Below are 19066 nucleotides of genomic sequence, written 5' to 3'. Positions count from 1 at the left end.
GATTGAACCGGGTCTCTGGCGCTGTGAGGCAGCAACTCTACCGCTGCGCCACCGTGCAGCAGTGATTACAACATCGCACTAATGTCTGTGCCGAACATGATGCCAAGATAAACCAACCTCATCAACCTGTTTGAGATCCATATCGCTCCATTTCCTGCACATCCAGATGCCTATCCAAAAGTCTATCAAATGCCACTGTGCGTATTGGCATCAGTTCAGAATACATACAGCACAGTTTTAGTTTTTTTTAAAGTTTTAGTTTTAGAGATACAGCACGGAAACAGGCCCCTCGGCCCACCGAGTGTGCACCGACCAGCGATCCTCACACATTAACACTATCCTACGCACACTAGGGACAATTTACACTTATACCAAGCTAATTTACCTACATACCTGTACGACTTTGGGGTGTGGGGGGAAACCGAAGGTCTCGGAGAAAACCCACGCAGGTCACAGGGAAGGAGGACGAATAAAATGCGTACAGACAGCACCAGGATTCGGGATCGAACCTGGGTCTCCAGTGCAGCAAGTGCTGTGTGGCAGCAATTCTACCACTGCGCCACCGTGCCACCCACAGCAAGAGACTGTTTGGCCCTTAAGTCTATGCTGGCATTCCAACGTTTCCCACTTCCCCACTCTTTGCTCATTGTCCTGTTCCTTACTTTCCCACAAGTGTTGATCCGATTTCCTAATGATTACCTTGATTTGCTCTTCTTAAGTTCATAATTTCCTACATCATCGGAGCAGAATTAGACCGTTCAGCTCATCAAGTCTACTTCGCCATTCAATCATGGCTGATCTAATTTTCCCTCACAACCACCTTTTTCTGCCTTCTCCCCATAACCCCTGACAATCAAGAATCTGTCAATCTCCGCCTTAAAGATGGCAAAAGACTTGGCCTCCACAGCTGTCTGTGTCATTGAATTCCACAGCTTCACCACCCTCTGGCTAAAGAAATTTCTCCTTTCTAAAGAAACATCCTTTTATTCTGAGACTATGGCCTCAGGTCCTAGACTCCCACTAGTGGAAACATCCTCTCCACATCCACTCCATCCAGGCCTTTCATTATTCGGTAAGTTTCAATGAGGTTCCCCCTCATTTCTTCCCCCATCCTTTACTCCCTCTACACTCACGACTGCGCCCCCACCCATCCCACCAACACCATCATCAAGTTCGCGGATGACACGACTGTGGTTGGACTCATCTCAGAAGGAGATGAGACAGCCTATAGGGATGAAATCCAAAGGCTGGCAGCATGGTGTTCAGTGAACAATCTGGTCCTGAACTCCTCCAAAACAAAGGAACTTATAATTGACTTTAGAAAAACCAGTGTAGACTACGACCCACTCTACATCAATGGGGTCTGTGTGGAAAGGGTACCAGCTTTCAGGTTCCTGGGTACGCACATCGCAGAGGATCTTACCTGGTCTACCAACACCATCACCACAGTAAAGAAGGCACAGCAGAGACTCCACTTCCTGAGGATCCTCAGGAAAACCAACCTGCAGGAGAAGCTCATGTTGTCCTTCTATCGCTGCTCCATCGAGAGTGTGCTGGCATACTGTATAACCACATGGTATGCCAGCTGCTCAGAAAAGGACAGGAAGGTCCTTCAGAGGGTCATCACGACGGCCCAGAAGATCATCGGCTGCTCACTGCCCTCCCTGGAGCACCTGTTCAGCCTACGCTGCCTCAGTAGAGCAGGCAAAATAATAAAAGATCCATCCCACCCCGGCCACCGTCTGTTTGTTCATCTGCCCTCTGGTCGACGTTTCAGGTCGATCAAATCCCGAACAAACAGACTTAAGAACAGTTTTTACCCCAGGGCCATACGAGAACTGAACACTACCTTTGCACTAGGCAACACCGTTAAAAAATCTTGTACTTAATATAATTGTATTTAATTGTATTTATGTATTTATTTGTTTTTGCATTTATTGCATATATGTTTGTACGCACCGTCAGGATTGGCTATTTTTTAATTTCGTTGTACTCGTTGCAATGACAATAAATGAATATTATTATTATTATTATTATTATTATTATTATTATTATTATTATTATTATTAAACGTAAAAACATAGAAACATAGAAACATAGGTGCAGGAGGAGGCCATTTGGCCCTTCGAGCCAGCACCGCCAGTCATTGTGATCATGGCTGATCATCCACAATCAGTAACCCATCCCTGCCTTCTCCCCATATCCCTCGATTCTGCTAGCCTCTAGAGCTCTATCTAACTCTCTTTTAAATTCATCCTGTGAATTGGCCTCCACTGCCTTCTGTGGCAGAGAATTCCACAAATTCGCAACTCTCTGGGTGAAATAGTTTTTTTCTCATCTCGGTTTTAAATGGCCTCACCTTTATTCTTAGACCGTGGCCCTTGGTTCTGGTCTCCCCCAACAATGGGAACATTTTTCCTGCATCTAGCTTGCCCAGTCATTTTATAATTTTATATGTTTCTGTAAACTCCATAAAGCACAGGCCCAGAGCCGTCCAATACTGATCGCATGTTAACCCAATCATCCCCGAGATCATTCTGGTTAACCTCTTCTGGACGCTCTCCAATGCCTGCACATCCCTCTTCAGTCATGGGACCCAAAACTGCTCACAGTGCTCCAAATAGTGAGTTCCAGATTACCACTGACTGAATATCCATGCCTCTGTTTCCAGGGAGAGCATTTACCGATTGTTGCCTCAAACCACGACTGAGAACATCAGCAAGAACTTTGAACAGTACACGATAGATCCCATGTCGCGCTATCCCAACCTCAACTCCAACTGCGTCCAGCCTCACCAGGTGAGTCTACAGCACTCGAGCGCTGGGCAACTCCACATTAACATCCAGAAGGTACGATCAGAGTGGAGCAGAATTGTCATCTGGACTTTTGAACCTTCCAGCCTCAATTCTGCCAACCACGCTTTCTCCTGGTCAGTGTGAAGGGTCATCTCCAGTGCTAGATCTAGTACAGAAACAAACATCTTCACACAGGCTGTGCCAGCTCTTTGAATGTATCTCCAATCAATTCCCCGCTCTAGAGTCACGGAGCTGTGCAGCACAGAAATAGGCCATTCGGCCCATCTTGTCTCTGCCAAACAAGTCGTCATTATAGGCTGGGTCCATTTGCCTCCATTTGGCCCATATTGCTCTAAACCCTTCCTATCCATACACATGTCCAAATATCTTATAAAAGTTGCAATCACATCCATTTCTGTACCTTTCTCTGACAGTTCATCCCAGATACAGACGGACTGAGTGAAAAAGTTTCCCTGAGGTCCCTTTTAAATCTCTCTCCTCTCACCTGAAGCCTGTGCCATCTCGTTATAGAATCCTTCACCCCGGGGAAAAAGACTGTGAGCGTTCACTTTATCCATGTCCTTCTTCGTCTTGTGCACCTCGGTAAAGTTACCCCCTCAGCCTCCTCCGCTGTAACATACGTTCACAAGCCCAGGTAACCTGCTGGTGAATCTATTCTGCTCTCTTTGTAACTCAATGACATCCTTCCTATAGCTGGGCAGCCAGAATTGTTCAGAGTACGCCACGTGTGATCTCACCAACGACTTGTACAGCTGCATCACGATGTGCCAACTTTTACACTCTCTTCTTTCTTCACTGTTAAACAAAAATCTCCCTCAATGTCCATCCAGTTACCTTTTTACGTTGCAATTGAATCTCCCCACTGTAAGGGATAATGTGTTGTGTTGAGCTATATAGTGCAGAATCAGGTCCATTGGCTCAACCTGTACATGCTGAATGAAATATGTTCCTGAGCATAGTTTATATACATAGAGATACAGCACAGAAGCAGGCCCTTCGGCCCACCGAGTCTATGCCGACTAGTGATCACACCGCAGACTAGCACTATCCAACATGCGACAATTTATCATTTTACCCAAGCCAATTAACCTAAAAACCTGTACGTCTTGGAGCTTGGGAGGAAACCGGAGCACCCGGAGAAAGCCTACGCAGGTCATGGGGAGAATGTACAAACTCCGTACAGACAGCACTCATTGTCAGGATCGAACCTGGGTCTCTGGCGCTGTAAGGCAGCAACTCTACCGCTGCGCCACCGTGCCGACCAATGAGTTACTCCCATTTGTCTAGATTTTTCTCGTATCCCTCTACACAGTGCATTGTGTTTTAGAACTAACTAACTGGACTGCTAAGCGGTCTGCTTCAGGGCTGAAGGGAATTAATCGAACATTTCCTTTCACCTCCTCCAGGTGCGCCAACTCTACATTACAACTGATCTGAAGAGCTGTCCTCTGGAGAGAGTCAACTCCATTCGAAAGTCTATTAAAGTCTCTCGCCGTGGTAAGTCACATCTGTGTCCAGGGTTTAGTTGAGGACCTTTCAGAGCATGATTAGCAAGTCTGCAGATGACACTAATGTAAGTGGTATCGTAGACAATGAAGAGGATTATCAAGATGAGAGTGGGATCTTGATCAGCGGGGCAAGAGGGCTGAAGATTGGCAAATGGAGTTTCGTTCAGATAAATGAGGTTTTGCAATTTGGGAAGTCAAACCAGGACAGTTTAGTTTATTATTGTCACATGTACCAGGTACAGTGAAAAGCATTTTTGTTGCGTGCTATCCGGTTAGCGGAAAAGTTGGCTTTATCCTCTGACTCTCAGTTTGAAGAATGGTTTTGACCCAAAACGTCACCAATTCCTTTTCTCCACAGATGCTGCCTGACCCGCTGAGTTGCTCCAGCTTTTTGTGTCTATCTTTAGTGAAAGGATCGTACATGATTATAATCAAACTGTCCACAGTGTGCAGCCTCTCCCATCTCTCTCTCTCACTCACCTGCCTGCGTGCATGTCCTTCTGTTTATTGCAGATTCGGAGATACGTCCCAACCGCTTGCTGACCTGGTGTCAGAAACAGACGGAGAGCTACCACAACGTGACCATCAGCGACCTGACCAGCTCCTGGCACAGCGGCCTGGCACTGTGTGCCATCATTCACCACTTTTGCCCGCACCTCATGTACGTTACACCTTTGGCATCATCTCTGCCAGTGTGGGCTGGAGGTGTGATGGGGTTAGGTTTGGGATTATGAGTGTCACCTGTTTCCATGCTGTATCTCTAAAGTCATAAATTTATGTTCATAAGTTATAGGAGTAGAATTAGGCCATTCGGCCCATCAAGTCTACTCCGCCATTCAATCATGCCTAATCTATCTTTCCCTCTTTCCTGCCTTCTCCCCATAACCCATGACACCCTAATGAATCAATAATCTGTCAATCTCCGCCTTAAAAACATTCATTGACTTGGCCTCCACAGCCATCTGTGGCCATGAATCCCACAGATTCACCACCCTCTGACTAAATAAATTCCTTCTCATCTCCTTTCTAAAGGTACGTCCTTTTATTCTGAGGCTGTAGCTCTTGTCCTAGACTCGCCCACTAGTAGAAACATCCTCTCCACATCTACTCTAAACTAAAGGGTGAAGATGGGGGGCTGTATTTGGGCGTGAGCTGGTGTCAGCCCCTACCCTGTTGATGTGAACCTTGTCCTTTGCTCCGCAGTGACTTTGACTTGCTGAATGAAGAGGATGCAGCCAAGAACAACCAGCTGGCCTTCGACATTGCGGAGCAGGAGTTTGGCATCTCTCCGGTCACCACGGGCAAGGAGATGGCCTCTGCTGAGGGGCCGGACAAGCTCAGCATGGTCATGTACCTCTCCAAGTTCTACGAGCACTTCCGAGGGAATGCCTCATCCGTTGGCTGTGAGTAATTGTTTAGTTCAGTTTAGTTTAGAGATGCAGCGCGGAAACAGGTCCTTCGGCCCACCATGTCCACGCTGATCAGTGATCCCCGCACACTAACACTATCCTACACACACTAGGGACAATTTACATTTATGCCATGCCAATTAACCTACAAACCTGCACTTCTTTGGAGTGTGGGAGGAAACCGAAGATCTCAGAGAAAACCCACGCAGGTGACGCGGAGAACGTACAAACTGTATAGACAGCTCCCGTAGTCAGGATTGAACCCGAGTCTCCGGTGCTGCACGCGCTGTAAGGCAGCAGCTCTACCGCTGTGCCACCGTGCCGGCACGTGTCTGAGCGTCGAACCGGTGGTGTCGGTCATGGCGCTGCAGTTAGTGCCCCTGAGTTGGGTCAAGGTCTGCCCTGGACAGACTGCAACCTCAGGCAAGACTCCCTGATCGCAACCGACTGGAAAAGATATTGTGGTCGCTTATTGCGTGCAGTTCTGGTCGCGTCACTGCAGTAAGGGTGTGGAGGCCTCCGAGAGGGTGCAGACGTGGTTTACCCAAATGTTTTAGCGACACAGTGTGGAAACAGACCCTTCGGCCCAGGTCAAATCCGGGCCGACCAGCCGTCACCCATACACTAGTTCTATCTTACACACTAGGGACAATTTACAATTAACAGACGCCAAATAACCAACAAACCTGCATGTCTTTGGGATGTGGGAGGAAACTGGAGCATCTGGAGAAAACCCATGCCGTCACAGGGAGAACAGAACATGCAAACTCTGTACAGAGTAGTCAGGATCGAACCTGGGTCCCTGGCGCTGTACGGCAGCAACTCTACCACTGCACCACTGTGCCTGGACTAGAGGGCATTAACTGCAAGGAGAGATTGGACAAACTTGGATTGTTTTCTCAGGAGCGCCAGAAGTTTGGTTTAGTTTAGTTTGTTATTGTCACGTCGACCGAAGTACAGTGAAAAGCTTTTGTGTGTGTGCTATCCATTCAAAGAAAAGATTCTACATGAATACAATCAAGCCTTCCGCAGTACACAGATAGAGGGCACAACATTTAGTACATGGTGTAACAATGAAGCCCGATAAAGTTGGACACTCGATCAACTTGTGTTGCCACTCTCAGAGAGCCGTAGACATGGATCCCAAGAACCCCCTGTACATCATGAATGAACAAGAGTCGTTTAGAGCGGGTGTGGGAGAGGTTGGAGAGCCAGGGAGGGGCGAGGACATGGTGGAATCTGCAAACAGTGATCAGACCTTGAACCCTGAGCCATTGCCGGCTGTGGGTTTGCAGGAGCAGATGAGGGTGGGATGTGACTCATCATTCCTCACCTAATCTCCCCATTACCTTCCCTCACAGGTCCACAAACACCACTCACTGCTCTCCCTCTTCATAAGTTCATAAGTGATCGGAGCAGAATTAGGTCATTTGGACCATCACGTCTACTCCACCATTCAATCATGGTTGATCTATCGTTCCTTCTTAACCCCATTCTCCTGCCTTCTCCCCATAACCCCTGACACCCGTACTAATCAAGAATCTATCTATTTCTGCCTTACAAATATCCATTGACAGTCGTCTGTGGCAATGAATTTCACAGATTCACCACCCTCTGGCTGAAGAAGTTCCTCCTCATCTCCTTCCTAAAGGAACATCCTTTAATTGTGAGGCTATGTCCTCTGGTCCTAGACACTCCCATTAGTGGAAACATCCTCTCCACATTCACTCTATCCGGGCCTTTCACTATTCACACTTGAAGCTGCTCCCACAGTCCCGGCAGGCTGCTGTTCCTGAGTACGTCCCAGCTGGTCAATAAATGATACTGATGCATCTTCAAGGCCACATATGCGCCGTCGGAAGCATTTTACCGGGATGCATCACAGCATGGTTTGGGAACAACTCCACCCAAGTCCGCCAGAAATTACAAATTTGCAAATTATGGACGCAGCCCAGACCATCACTCAAACCAACCTCCCTTCCATTGACTCCATTTACACTTCACACTGCCTCGGCAAGGCCACCAGCATAATCAAGGGCGAGTCTCATCCCGGTCACTCCCTCTTCTCCCCTCTCCTATCAGGCAAGAGGTACAGAAGTGTGAAAACGCACACCTCCAGATTCAGGGACAGTTTCTTCCCGGCAGTTATCAGGCAACTGAACCATCCTATCACCAACGAGCGAGTGGTCCTGAGCTACCATCAACCTCCCCGAGACCCTCGGATTATCTTTAATCGGACTTTACTGGACTTTATCTTGCACTTAACATTATTTCCTTTATCGTGTCCCTGCACACTGTGGATGTCTCGATTGTAATCATGTATAGTCTTTCCGCTGTAGCGTGCAACAAAAGGTTTTTGGTGTACCTCGCTCGGTACATGTGACGATAAATTGAAATAACTGCTCCTGCTTCTTTTGCCATTCACGTTGACGGGTTGAGCTTGACGAGAAAATGATGTTTTTTTTTTGTTGCCAGCAGCTGTCTTCAAGCTCAGGAAGGAAGGAAGCAACGACATTAGTGCGCTCCAACCCAGGCAATCCAACTCCCTCTGCAACGTCATCAACCTGCTGCCCAGGAAGCGGACTCCCAAGGTGTGCACAGTGTGCTGGCCCGGCCTGTGGCCAACCCCTCAAGGGCTGGGCGAGGGAGGAGGTGTGGGACAGAGGTTTGCAGCTGGAGGAGGCAAGGCCCGAGTGGGAGACCACAGCTGTAAACACAGGCGGGACTCCTCTCTCTCCTGAGAGATTGGTGAATGTGGGGCTCGACCCCCCCCCCAGGGAGGGTTGGGGGGGGCAACAACAGCAAGTGGGACAGCACAGAACCAAGCCCTTCGGCCCATCATGTCCATGCTCATCCTTTGTCCATCTACCCTAATGGCCATTATACCCAATTCCTTTATCAAACATAGAACAGTAAAGCACAGAACCAAGCCCTTCGGCCCATCATGTCCATGCCCATCTTTTTGCCCATCGACCCTAATGGCCGTTATGCCCACATCCTACGTTGGACATTGAACAGACAGTACAGCACACAAACAGGCCCTTCGGCCCACAACGTCCATGCTGAACATGATGCCAAATTAAATCTGTCTCCTCTCCCTGTACATGCTCCATATCCCTCCATTCTGTGCATATCCATATGCCTATCTAAAAGCCTCTTAAGCACCACCAATATATCCATGCCTAGTGTCTCTAAATATCATTTTATTAGGTCTGATTTCACTACCTCATCTGGTCGCATGTTCCAGCTATTAAACACTCTGTATTCTTGCTATTGAGGGCGTGCAGCGTAGGTTTACTAGGTTAATTCCCGGAATGGCGGGACTGTCATATGTTGAAAGACTGGAGCGACTAGGTTTGTATACACTGGAATTTAGAAGGATGAGAGGGGATCTTATCGAAACGTATAAGATTATTAAGGGGTTGGACATGTTAGAGGCAGGAAACATGTTCCCAATGTTGGGTGAGTCCAGAACCAGGGACCACAGTTTAAGAATAAGGGGTAGGCCATTTAGAACAGAGATGAGGAAAAACCTTTTTAGTCAGAGAGTTGTGAATCTGTGGAATTCTCTGCCTCAGAGGGCAGTGGATGCCAATTCTCTGAATACATTCAAGAGAGAGCTAGATAGAGCTCTTAAGGATAGCGGAGTCAGGGGGTGTGGGGAGAAAGCAGGAACGGGGTACTGATTGAGAATGATCAGCCATGATCACATTGAATGGCGGTGCTGGCTCGAAGGGCCGAATGGCCTACTCCTGCACCTACTGTCTATTGTCTATTGTCTATAAAACTTACCCTTCAGATCCCCTTTCTGCTCATCTTAAACCTCTGTCTCTTGTTTTTGATACCATGGGAAACAGATTCAGACTACCCATCTCATCTATATCTCTGATAATATTATATAAGTCCTCTCAGGTTACCCTTCAGCCTTCTTCACTTCAGGGAGAGCCAGTCTATCCAGTCTCTCCTGATTATGAACTTCGTTCAGTCAAGGTAACATCCTGGTGAATCTCCTCTGCACCTTCTCCTGTGCAGTCATTATCTTCCTACACCGCCCTGATCTATGAAGGCAAGCATGCTGTATGCCTTCTTCACCACCCGACCTAACTGTGTTACAACTTTCAGGCAACTACAGACTTGGACCTCTATTCACTTAGACTTTACTGTAGACTTTTGAGATACAGCGTGGAAACGTGCCTTTCGGCCCACCGAGTCGGCGCCGACTAGCAATCACCCAGTACACTTGCACTATCCGACACACACTAGGGACAATTTTCAATCTTTCCGAAGCCAATTAACCTATAAGCCTGTACGTCTTTGGAGTGTGGTAGGAAACCGGAGTACCCGGAGAAAGCCCACGAGGTCACAGGGAACATGTACAAAGTCCGTTTGAGACAGCACCCATAGTCAGGATCTGAACCCAGGTCTCTGGCTCTGTAAGGCAGCAACTCTACCGCTGTGCCACCGTGCCACCCTAAAGGAATTTACATTCCTTAGCTCCCGAACATTTATTATATATGTCCTACCCCAACATGACTTCCCAAGATGCATCCTCTCATACAGGGTGGGATTAAAGTCCATCTGCCAATGTTCTGCCCAACCCTTCTGATCTAAGTCCTGCTGTAGGCTTGGGCAACCTTACTTGCTATCCACAGCATCCCCAATTTCTGTGTCACGCACAGAATTACCAGTCACACCTCCTAGAATCACAAGCAAGATGTTAATATACGTCATACCGATCCCTACGCTTCACTACTGGTCAGACCTCCAATGTGAAGAGCATTCATCCACTATTACCTCTGACCCCAGTCATTAGCCAGTTTTGGAGCCAACCCACCTTAAAGGTAGACACAAAATGCTGGAGTAACTCAGCGGGTCAGGCAGCATCTCAGGAGAGAAGGAATGGGTGATGTCACCTTCCACCCCATCGGCCGTCGTATACAACAAATTATCCTCCAACATTTCCGTCACCTCCAACGGGATCCCACTACCGACCACATCTTCCCATCCCCTCCCCTTTCTGCTTTCCGCAGAGACCATTCCCTCCGTAACTTCCTGGTCCACTCTTCCCTTCCCCCCCAAACCACCCTCTCCCCAGGTACTTTCTCCTGCAACCGCAAGAAATGCAACACCTGTCCCTTTACCTCCCCCCTCGACTCAATTCAAGGACCCAAACAGTCTTTCCAGGTGAGGCAGAGGTTCACCTGCACCTCCTCCAACCTCATCTATTGTATCCGTTGTTCCAGATGTCAACTTCTCTACATCGGCGAGACCAAATGCAGGCTTGGCGATCGCTTCGCTTAACACCTTCGCTCAGTCCGCCTTAACCAACCTGATCTCCCGGTGGCTCAGCACTTCAACTCCCCCTCCCACTCCCAGTCTGACCTTTCTGTCATGGGCCTCCTCCATTGTCATAGTGAGGCCCACCGCAAATTGGAGGAACAGCACCCCATATTTCACTTGGGCAGCTTACACCCCAGCGGTATGAATATTGACTTCTCCAACTTCAGATAGTTCCTCTGTCCCTCTCTTTCCCCTCCCCCTTCCCAGTTCTCCCACTGTCTTCCTGTCTCCTACTACATCCTATCTTTATCCCGCCCACTCCCCTGAAATCAGTCTGAAGAAGGGTCTCGACCCGAAACGTCACCCATTCCTTCTCTCCTGAGATGCTGCCTGACCCGCTGAGTTACTCCAGCATTTTGTGTCTACCTTCAATTTGAACAGACATCTGCAGTTATTTTCCTACACAGCCAACCCACCTTAGACGTCTTGTGCCTTAACCTTCTAGTCCAGCCTACCACACGGGACCTTGTCAAATGCCTTCTTAAAGTCCATATTTTCAACACTGACCACTCTGCCTTCTTCAAGCTACTTGATTACCTCCTCAAAAAACCTTGTATTACTGATGCAGGCTTCCCTTGCACAAAGCCATGCCGGCTTTCCCTGATCAGCCACGGCCTTTCCCAATGTACACAAACTCATCTGTTTGGCTTTTCTCCAGTGATATCCCTACCGCTAAGATAAGGCTCGCTGGCCTGTAGTTCCCTGGCTTTTCACTGGTGTCCTTCTTAAATAATGGAATCACCGGAGCTATCTTCCATTTTGTTACAGAGCTGCACAGCTCAGAAACAAACCCTTCAACCCATCAAGTGTATGCTGACCAAGTTGGCATATTGGGCTGTGGGGAGAGAGCTGGACAGGGGGGCTAGGTTGGGAATTGATATAGGGTTGTGGGGAGAAAGCAGGGAGTTAGTTTTGGGATTGATACAGGGGTGTGGGGAGACAGTTGGGCAGAGGGGTTAGTTTGTCATTTGCTTAATGAAAAGCTATCACAGAGTAACGGCCTGAATGTTTGTACCCCAGTTGTTCGGAAAGATGTTTCTCACATTGCATGGAATTGTTTGGATCGATACTAAGGAACTAGACAGCTGAAGGGTCTAGGTGTGCTCCAAGTGGGAGATGGGTTTTTGATGCCTTGTTTCTTGTCAACAGGAAAAGAAAAGTGAAGACAAGGACGCGGCAAACAAGCGGAGGAAGAGGACTACCACGGACTGGCAGGAGGTGAGTGGGGAGATGGTGGGGCCTTCGTGGTGGGAGTCGTTCCCTCCCTGAACAAGTCCCGGCTCTGGTACAAGTCGGGGAACTCCGCCCGCCGGTGATCTTCCCAGTATGGGGGTGGAGGTGGGCAATGTACTCCGGATAACGGGAAGCAAGTAGTGACCACTCCCACCCTGCTCATTCCCTCTTCTCCCCTCTCCCGTCAGGAGAGGAGACAACAGTGTGAAAGCACCTTTATACCACCAGATTCAGGAATAATCAGGAACAGCTTTCCCCCTTGTTTACTGACTGCTGAATGGTCCTCCTATAAGCTAGGGTGTAGTCCCGATCTTCCAATCTACCTCACTGCCTCCCTTGCACTTTTTTTAATCTGGACTTTCTCTGTAACTCTAACTCTATAACGATGTAACACTACACTCAGCACTCTGGTATTTTTTCTCTTTTGCACTACCTCTTGAGGCTGCCTGACCTGCTGAGTTACCCAGTACTTTGTGACTTGTTCTACTTGAGTATGGCTTGATTGTACTCATACATTGTATAATTTGATTGGTTACTGTGCAAAACAAAGTCTTTCACTGTATCTCGGTGACAATAATGAACCAATACCAAAACCATTCTAGGAGAGCATCAGATTCAAAGGACGGTAAAATTGGGTGTGAAATGGGCTGTAATACTATAAATTCCAAAGATTATATTTTAAGTAGAGTTGCTGCCTTACAGCGAATGCAGCGCCGGAGACTCAGGTTCAATCCTGACTACGGGCGCCGTCTGTACGGAGTTTGTACGTTCTCCCCGTGACCTGCGTGGGTTTTCTCCGAGATCTTCGGTTTCCTCCCACACTCCAAAGACGTACAGGTATGTAGGTTAATTGGCTGGGCAAATGTAAAAAAATTGTCCCTCGTGGGTGTAGGATAGTGTTAGTGTGCGGGGATCGCTGGGCGGCGCGGACCCGGTGGGCCGAAGGGCCTGTTTCTGCGCTGTATCTCTAAATCTAAAATCTAAAATGACAGTTGCTGCTAGTCTGAAGGTGATGTGGAGGTGCTGGAATTTCCACGCTAATTTTGCCTGCTGTTTTTAATCCCCTTCCTGGTCAGTTTATGGTTTTGTTAGCCCTGGGGGGAGAGGTGGAGGTTTAGTTTAGTTTAGAGACTGCAGCATGGAAACAGGCCCATCGGCCCACCAAGTCCGCACTGACCAACGATCATCCCGTACACGCTAGTTCTATCCTACACACTAGGGACAATGTACAGAGGCAAATTAACCATGTCTTTGGAATGTGGGAGGAAACCGGAGCACCCGGAGAAAACCCACGTGGTGACAGGGAGAAGGTGCACACTACATACAAACGGCACCCGTGGTCAGGATGGAACCCGGGTCTCTGGCACTGTAAGGCAGCAGCTCTACCACCGTGCCGCAGTATGCTGGCGTCAGTGAGTGACTGGCTGTGCTGCCTCTAGCTCTTTGCACCGTTCCCTTTCTCCACCCAGGCGGCGAATTCCAGGGACGAGGAGAAGGAGGCAATTCTCGTCACGAACCACAACAAGGTGAAGTCGATGGCCAGCCAGCTGCTGGCGAAGTTCGAGGAGAACGCAGCGGGAACCTCGCTGCAGAGGCAGGTGAGACACGGCGGCCACAGGGAACCCCCTCCCTGCAGCCCACCCTGCCACCGCTGCCCCTTCACAGCGAGTGGGGAGCACCGGGCACTGGTTTGGCCTCCATTGTCTGATGGTTGTGCATTGTGCTGATGTGAGTGCCATGATATCATCTTAAGGGATTGTACCGGCTAGGTGCAGGAAAAATGTCCCCCATGCCGGGGGAGTCCAGGGTGAGGGGTCACAGTTTAAGAATAAAGGGGTAGGCCATTTAGGACTGAGATGAGGAAAAACTTTTTCACCCAGAGAGTTGTGAATCTGTGGAATTCTCTGCCACTGAAGGCAGTGGAGGCCAATTCACTGGATTGAATTCTCTTTCTCGAGAGTTAGATATACCTCTTAGGGCTGATGGAATCAAGAGATAAGGGGAGAAAGCAGGAACGGGGTACTGATTTTGGATGATCAGCCATGATTATATTGAATGGCGGTGCTGGCTCAAAGGGCCGAATGGCCTACTCCTGCACCTATTTTCTATGTTTCTATGTTTCTATCAGTTGTTCACTGACACCACTGTGTTTGAGGTTCCACTGGATAATGAGTGGCCAGAATGTCTAAGGATAGGCACAAAATGCAGGAGTAACTCAGAGGGTCAGGCAGCGTTACTGGAGAAAAGGATCAGGTGACATTTCGTGGGTGAGACCCTTCTTCGGACTGAGAGTGAGGGGAGGGGGAAACTAGAGATATGAAGAGGTACAAAGAACAAATGCACGAAAGGTATGCAAAAGGATACACCGAAACCAGCAACGATGATCAAGGAAAGGTGGAGCCCACAATGGCCCATTGTTGGCTGTGGAGTAGGTGATAACGAGTGAGACAGTGAAACTCAGCAGGACTGCAGTGAAACCAATTGGACGACTAGGGTGGGGAAGGGATGGAGAGAAAGGGAATGCAAGGGTTACTTGAAGTTAGAGAAATCATATTTAATACCGCTGGGTTGTAAGCTGCTCAAACGAAATATGAGGTGCTGTTCCTCCAATTTGCGTGTGGCCTCACTCTGACAGTGGAGGAGGCCCAGGTCAGAAGGGCCAGTGTGGGAATGGGAGTAAAGGTCAGTGTGGGAATGGGAGTAAAGGCCAGTGTGGGAATGGGAGTAAAAGTGAGTGTGGGAATGGGAGTAAAGGTCAGTGTGGGAATGGGAGTAAAGGTCAGTGTGGGAATGGGAGTAAAGGTCAGTGTGGGAATGGGAGTAAAGGTCAATGTGGGAATGGGAGGAGGAGGTAAAGTGACAGCATTCACTTCACTAATTGTTTGATTCTCTACCTGTCTCCGAGGTTTCCACCCAAGGGTGGAAATGTCAAAGGTCGAAGGGCACAGCCCTAAGGCCAAAGGGGCAAAGTTTAAAGGAGATGTGTGGGGGGCAAGTCTTTTACACGGAGGGTGGTGGGTAGCTGGACTGCGATGCCAAGGGTGGTGGTGGAGGCACAAATGAGACAATAGTGGGGTTCAGATGCTTTGGCATGTAGATTTGCAGGGAATGGAGGGATATGGATCGTGTGGAAGCAGAGCAGATTAGTTTAACTTGGCTTCATGCTCAGTACAGACTCTGTGGGCCGAAGGGCCTGTTCCTGTGATGTACTTTGTTCTATTGCGTCAGCAGTCCATTAACAGCAGCAATTAATGACGAGAATTGTTTCGGAGCAGTTCAATGTTGAATATCAAGTCTGTGTCTTTCTGCAACCATTTGGAGATCTGGTCATTTTTACGGACAGTGGCTGAGTAAAGTCTACTGGGCCATAAGGACCTGCAGGTGAATCTTGAGCAAAATACAGAGTGCTGGAGAAAAGGAACTCAGTGGGTCAGGCGGCATCTGTGGAGGGATTAGACAGATGAAGGTTTGGGTTAGGACCCTTCAGTTCGAAGAGGGGCCCCGTGCCAAAACGCTGTTTCCCATTGCCTCCATAGATGTTGTCTGGCCTGCTGAGCTCCTCCAACAGTTTGTGCTTTGCCGATTTTGAAGAGGGTTTCCTCCTCCGTTGGTGGGAGTTCAGTGTGTTCCTCTCTCACTGGACAAACGGGACATGCTTCCTAGCCTTTGTATCTTCTGCCTGAAGGGAGAGGGGAGAGGAGGGAATGGTCCTTGATGATGCTGGTGGCGCTGCTGAGGCAGCGTGAAGTGTCGATGGGGTCAATGTGGGGGTGGATGGATTGACTGGGCTGCATTCACACTGTCTACAGTATCTTGTAGTCTTGGGCTGGGAGGGACTGGGAGAGTGTGTCACTGTGCTGGGACTTGAAGGGAGGAATGAGAGAGTTTCAGGTGGGTGAGGTGAGGTTCCTGGGTGATGTGATGGAGCAGAGTGCAGGTGGTGGATGCAAATGGGAATGTTGGGTCGGTTGGATCTTCAGCCTCCGTTAAGGATTTCCATTGAGCCTGAAGTTTCAGAGAAATGAGAGACTGCAGACGCTGGAATTTGGAGCAAAACAAAATATGCTTTTGCAGGAACTCAGTTTGTCAAGCAGCATCTGTGGCGGACGGGAGGGGGGCAGAGGAGGAATCGTCAACGTGGAGTCGGGCTTATTGCCTTGTGTACATGTACGGTGAGGCACAGTGGTACAATGCAAACCTTGTTTGCAGCAGCATCACAGGCACATGGACTCAGACAACACACAGAAACGGGGATTGTGCGTGAATCGTGTGTGGACCAAGCAACATTGCGTGTGATTGTTTGAATTGTGCGTAGACAATAGACAATAGACAATAGGTGCAGGAGTAGGCCATTCAGCCCTTCGAGCCAGCACCGCCATTCAATGCGATCATGGCTGATCCCTCTCAATCAGTACCCCGTTCCTGCCTTCTCCCCATACCCCCTCACTCCGCTATCCTTAAGAGCTCTATCCAGCTCTCTCTTGAAAGCATCCAACGAACTGGCCTCCACTGCCTTCTGAGGCAGAGAATTCCACACCTTCACCACCCTCTGACTGAAAAAGTTCTTCCTCATCTCCGTTCCTTGAGTGAATCGTGTGTGAAACGTGTGTACAATGTTCGTGCATTTTGCACACAAAGTGCCCACACTGCGGGTGAAGTGTGCACAAATGACGCCTGATTCGCACATTACTGATGCAGGGGCTCGCCCTGAAAATTCAACATTTCCTTTCACCCCACTGATGCTGCTTGACTCTTTAAAGCTCGGTTACTGTGTTGTTCTCGAGGCAGCCTTCAGCCCGAGTCACCTTTGTCCTCTCTGTTTCTCGCTGCTGACATCTTTGTGTTCCTAACGATGGAAGTCACCGACTATTTCTCTCTGTCTCTCTTCTCCCTTTCCTTCCCTCTTTCTTTCTCTCCCCCGTCTGCCCTGCAAGGGAACAGCACCTCCCAGCGCACCGATACCTGCGTCACCCGTCCCTACCGAGTGCAGTGTGAACTCCCGCTTCCTCACCTGCCGGGTGGATCCGACAGGATCAGATCACCGCACAAGGACAAGCCAGGTATGAAGATCGAGCGCCACCGGGCTGTGACGTTGGTCGTGGGGATCGGGAGTGAGCAGATGCCCACAGGTCCACTGGATCAAACCCCACTAACCCAGTGCTGGCTTTGGTTCCCAGTCAGTCTGCAGGAACATTCAATGAGGGTTGGGTTGGAAAGAAATGTCGAGGAAAACAGGTAGCACAGTGGTGCAGCTGGTAGAGCTGCTGCCTCACAGTGCCAGAGATTCAGGCGTGCAGAGGTTAATTCACCTCTGCAATGCCCCTTCGTGCATAGGGAGTGGATAAGAAAGTGGGATAACATAGAACTAGTGTGAACGGCTGATCGAAGGTCGGTGTGGACTCAGTGGGCCGAAGGGCCTGTTTCCATGCTGTATCTCCAAAAACGAAATAAGACCAAACAGCATATAATGATTTAAAATAGAAAGAGTGGAACACCTTCCATGGAAGAGATTTATTTAGGCAATGCTTCAAGTTAAGAAAAGCTAGGTTGTTCTGATGTAGAATTCCCAGTGTTACGGAGTTATAGCACAGCGACAGGCCCTTCGGCCCGCCATATCAATACTGACCAACATCAACCTATCTCTCCTAATCCTGCTTACCAAACTTGGTCTATAGCCACCCCTGCCAAGTCAAGAGCGTTTAATTGTCAAATGAACCAGCAATAGAACGATGAAAATATTACTTGTTGCACCTTACAGGCCCATAAAAGCAATAACACACCAATAATACATAATAATCAATAAAATGGATCAATAATCGGTAATCCTGGGTGACCATAATAGTGCCAGACCAATGTCTGTACTGCGACCAAAGACACAGCCCATGGAAGATCACAGTTGCTGAGGTTAGTGTTGCGCAGTGTTCACGAGCGTGATGGTCACTGGGAAGACGCTGTTGTTGAAGCTGGAGCTCATGGTTTTCAGGCTCCTGCACCCTCTTCCCGATGGTAGCAGCCAGATGAGAGTGAACATCGGAGCCAACATTTTCACATAACCAGCTTCCCACCCTTCACTCGTGGGAAGGCCACCCAGAGGACTCACGAGAGCAGTGAAGTGGGTCTTTAGTACGGCCTCTGGTAAGGCCCTGGATGGAAGACTGGTGTGGAAAGTTTGATCACATGGATCCCGGGGTAAGCCAGCCAAACTGCTCATTTCCAGTCATCACAGCTTTATTTCCTCTTTATTGACAGTACTTCCACTCAGTTAGCCCTCTCCTGCCATTAGGTCATCCCCCCTCCCCCACACACTTTCTTTCCACAGAGAGAATTTTTTTTAGGTTTAGTTTAGAGACACCTAGTTTAGTTTAGTTCAGATTGATCCCTGGGATGGCAGGACTTTCATATGAAGAAAGACTGGATAGACTAGGCTTATACTCGCTGGAATTTAGAAGACTGAGGGGGGATCTTATTGAAACATATAAAATTCTTAAGGGGTTGGAGAGGCTAGATGCAGGAAGATTGTTCCCGATGTTGGGGGAGTCCAGAACCAGGGGTCACAGCTTAAGGATAAGGGGGAAGTCTTTTAGGACCGAGATGAGAAAACATTTCTTCACACAGAGAGTGGTGAGTCTGTGGAATTCTCTGCCACAGAAGGTAGTTGAGGCCAGTTCATTGGCTATATTTAAGAGGGAGTTAGATGTGGCCCTTGTGGCTAAAGGGATCAGGGGGTATGGAGAGAAGGCAGGTACAGGTTACTGAGCTG

The 19066-nt window shown here is 48.8% G+C and overlaps 1 protein-coding gene across 2 annotated transcripts in view; it reads left to right on the top strand.

Moving 5' to 3' along the window:
- Nucleotides 1-19066, top strand: part of mical2b (microtubule associated monooxygenase, calponin and LIM domain containing 2b) — a 187367-nt gene that overhangs the window by 85772 nt on the left and 82529 nt on the right. The window contains exons 10-17 of one of the 2 annotated variants that reach the window (XM_078415258.1): nt 2672-2798; nt 4223-4313; nt 4838-4985; nt 5528-5727; nt 8212-8324; nt 12223-12291; nt 13776-13904; nt 17241-17366. In XM_078415258.1, the coding sequence (XP_078271384.1) occupies nt 2672-2798; nt 4223-4313; nt 4838-4985; nt 5528-5727; nt 8212-8324; nt 12223-12291; nt 13776-13904; nt 17241-17366 (1003 nt within the window). The remainder of the gene's footprint in view (nt 1-2671; nt 2799-4222; nt 4314-4837; nt 4986-5527; nt 5728-8211; nt 8325-12222; nt 12292-13775; nt 13905-17240; nt 17367-19066) is intronic. The other variant, XM_078415256.1, reaches the window with a different exon arrangement.

The sequence above is a fragment of the Rhinoraja longicauda genome, chromosome 18 (assembly GCF_053455715.1).
Source record: "Rhinoraja longicauda isolate Sanriku21f chromosome 18, sRhiLon1.1, whole genome shotgun sequence".
Lineage (NCBI taxonomy): Eukaryota > Metazoa > Chordata > Chondrichthyes > Rajiformes > Arhynchobatidae > Rhinoraja > Rhinoraja longicauda.
The sequence above is the reverse complement of the archived record's forward strand: the minus strand, read 5'-3'. Positions and strand labels throughout refer to the sequence as shown.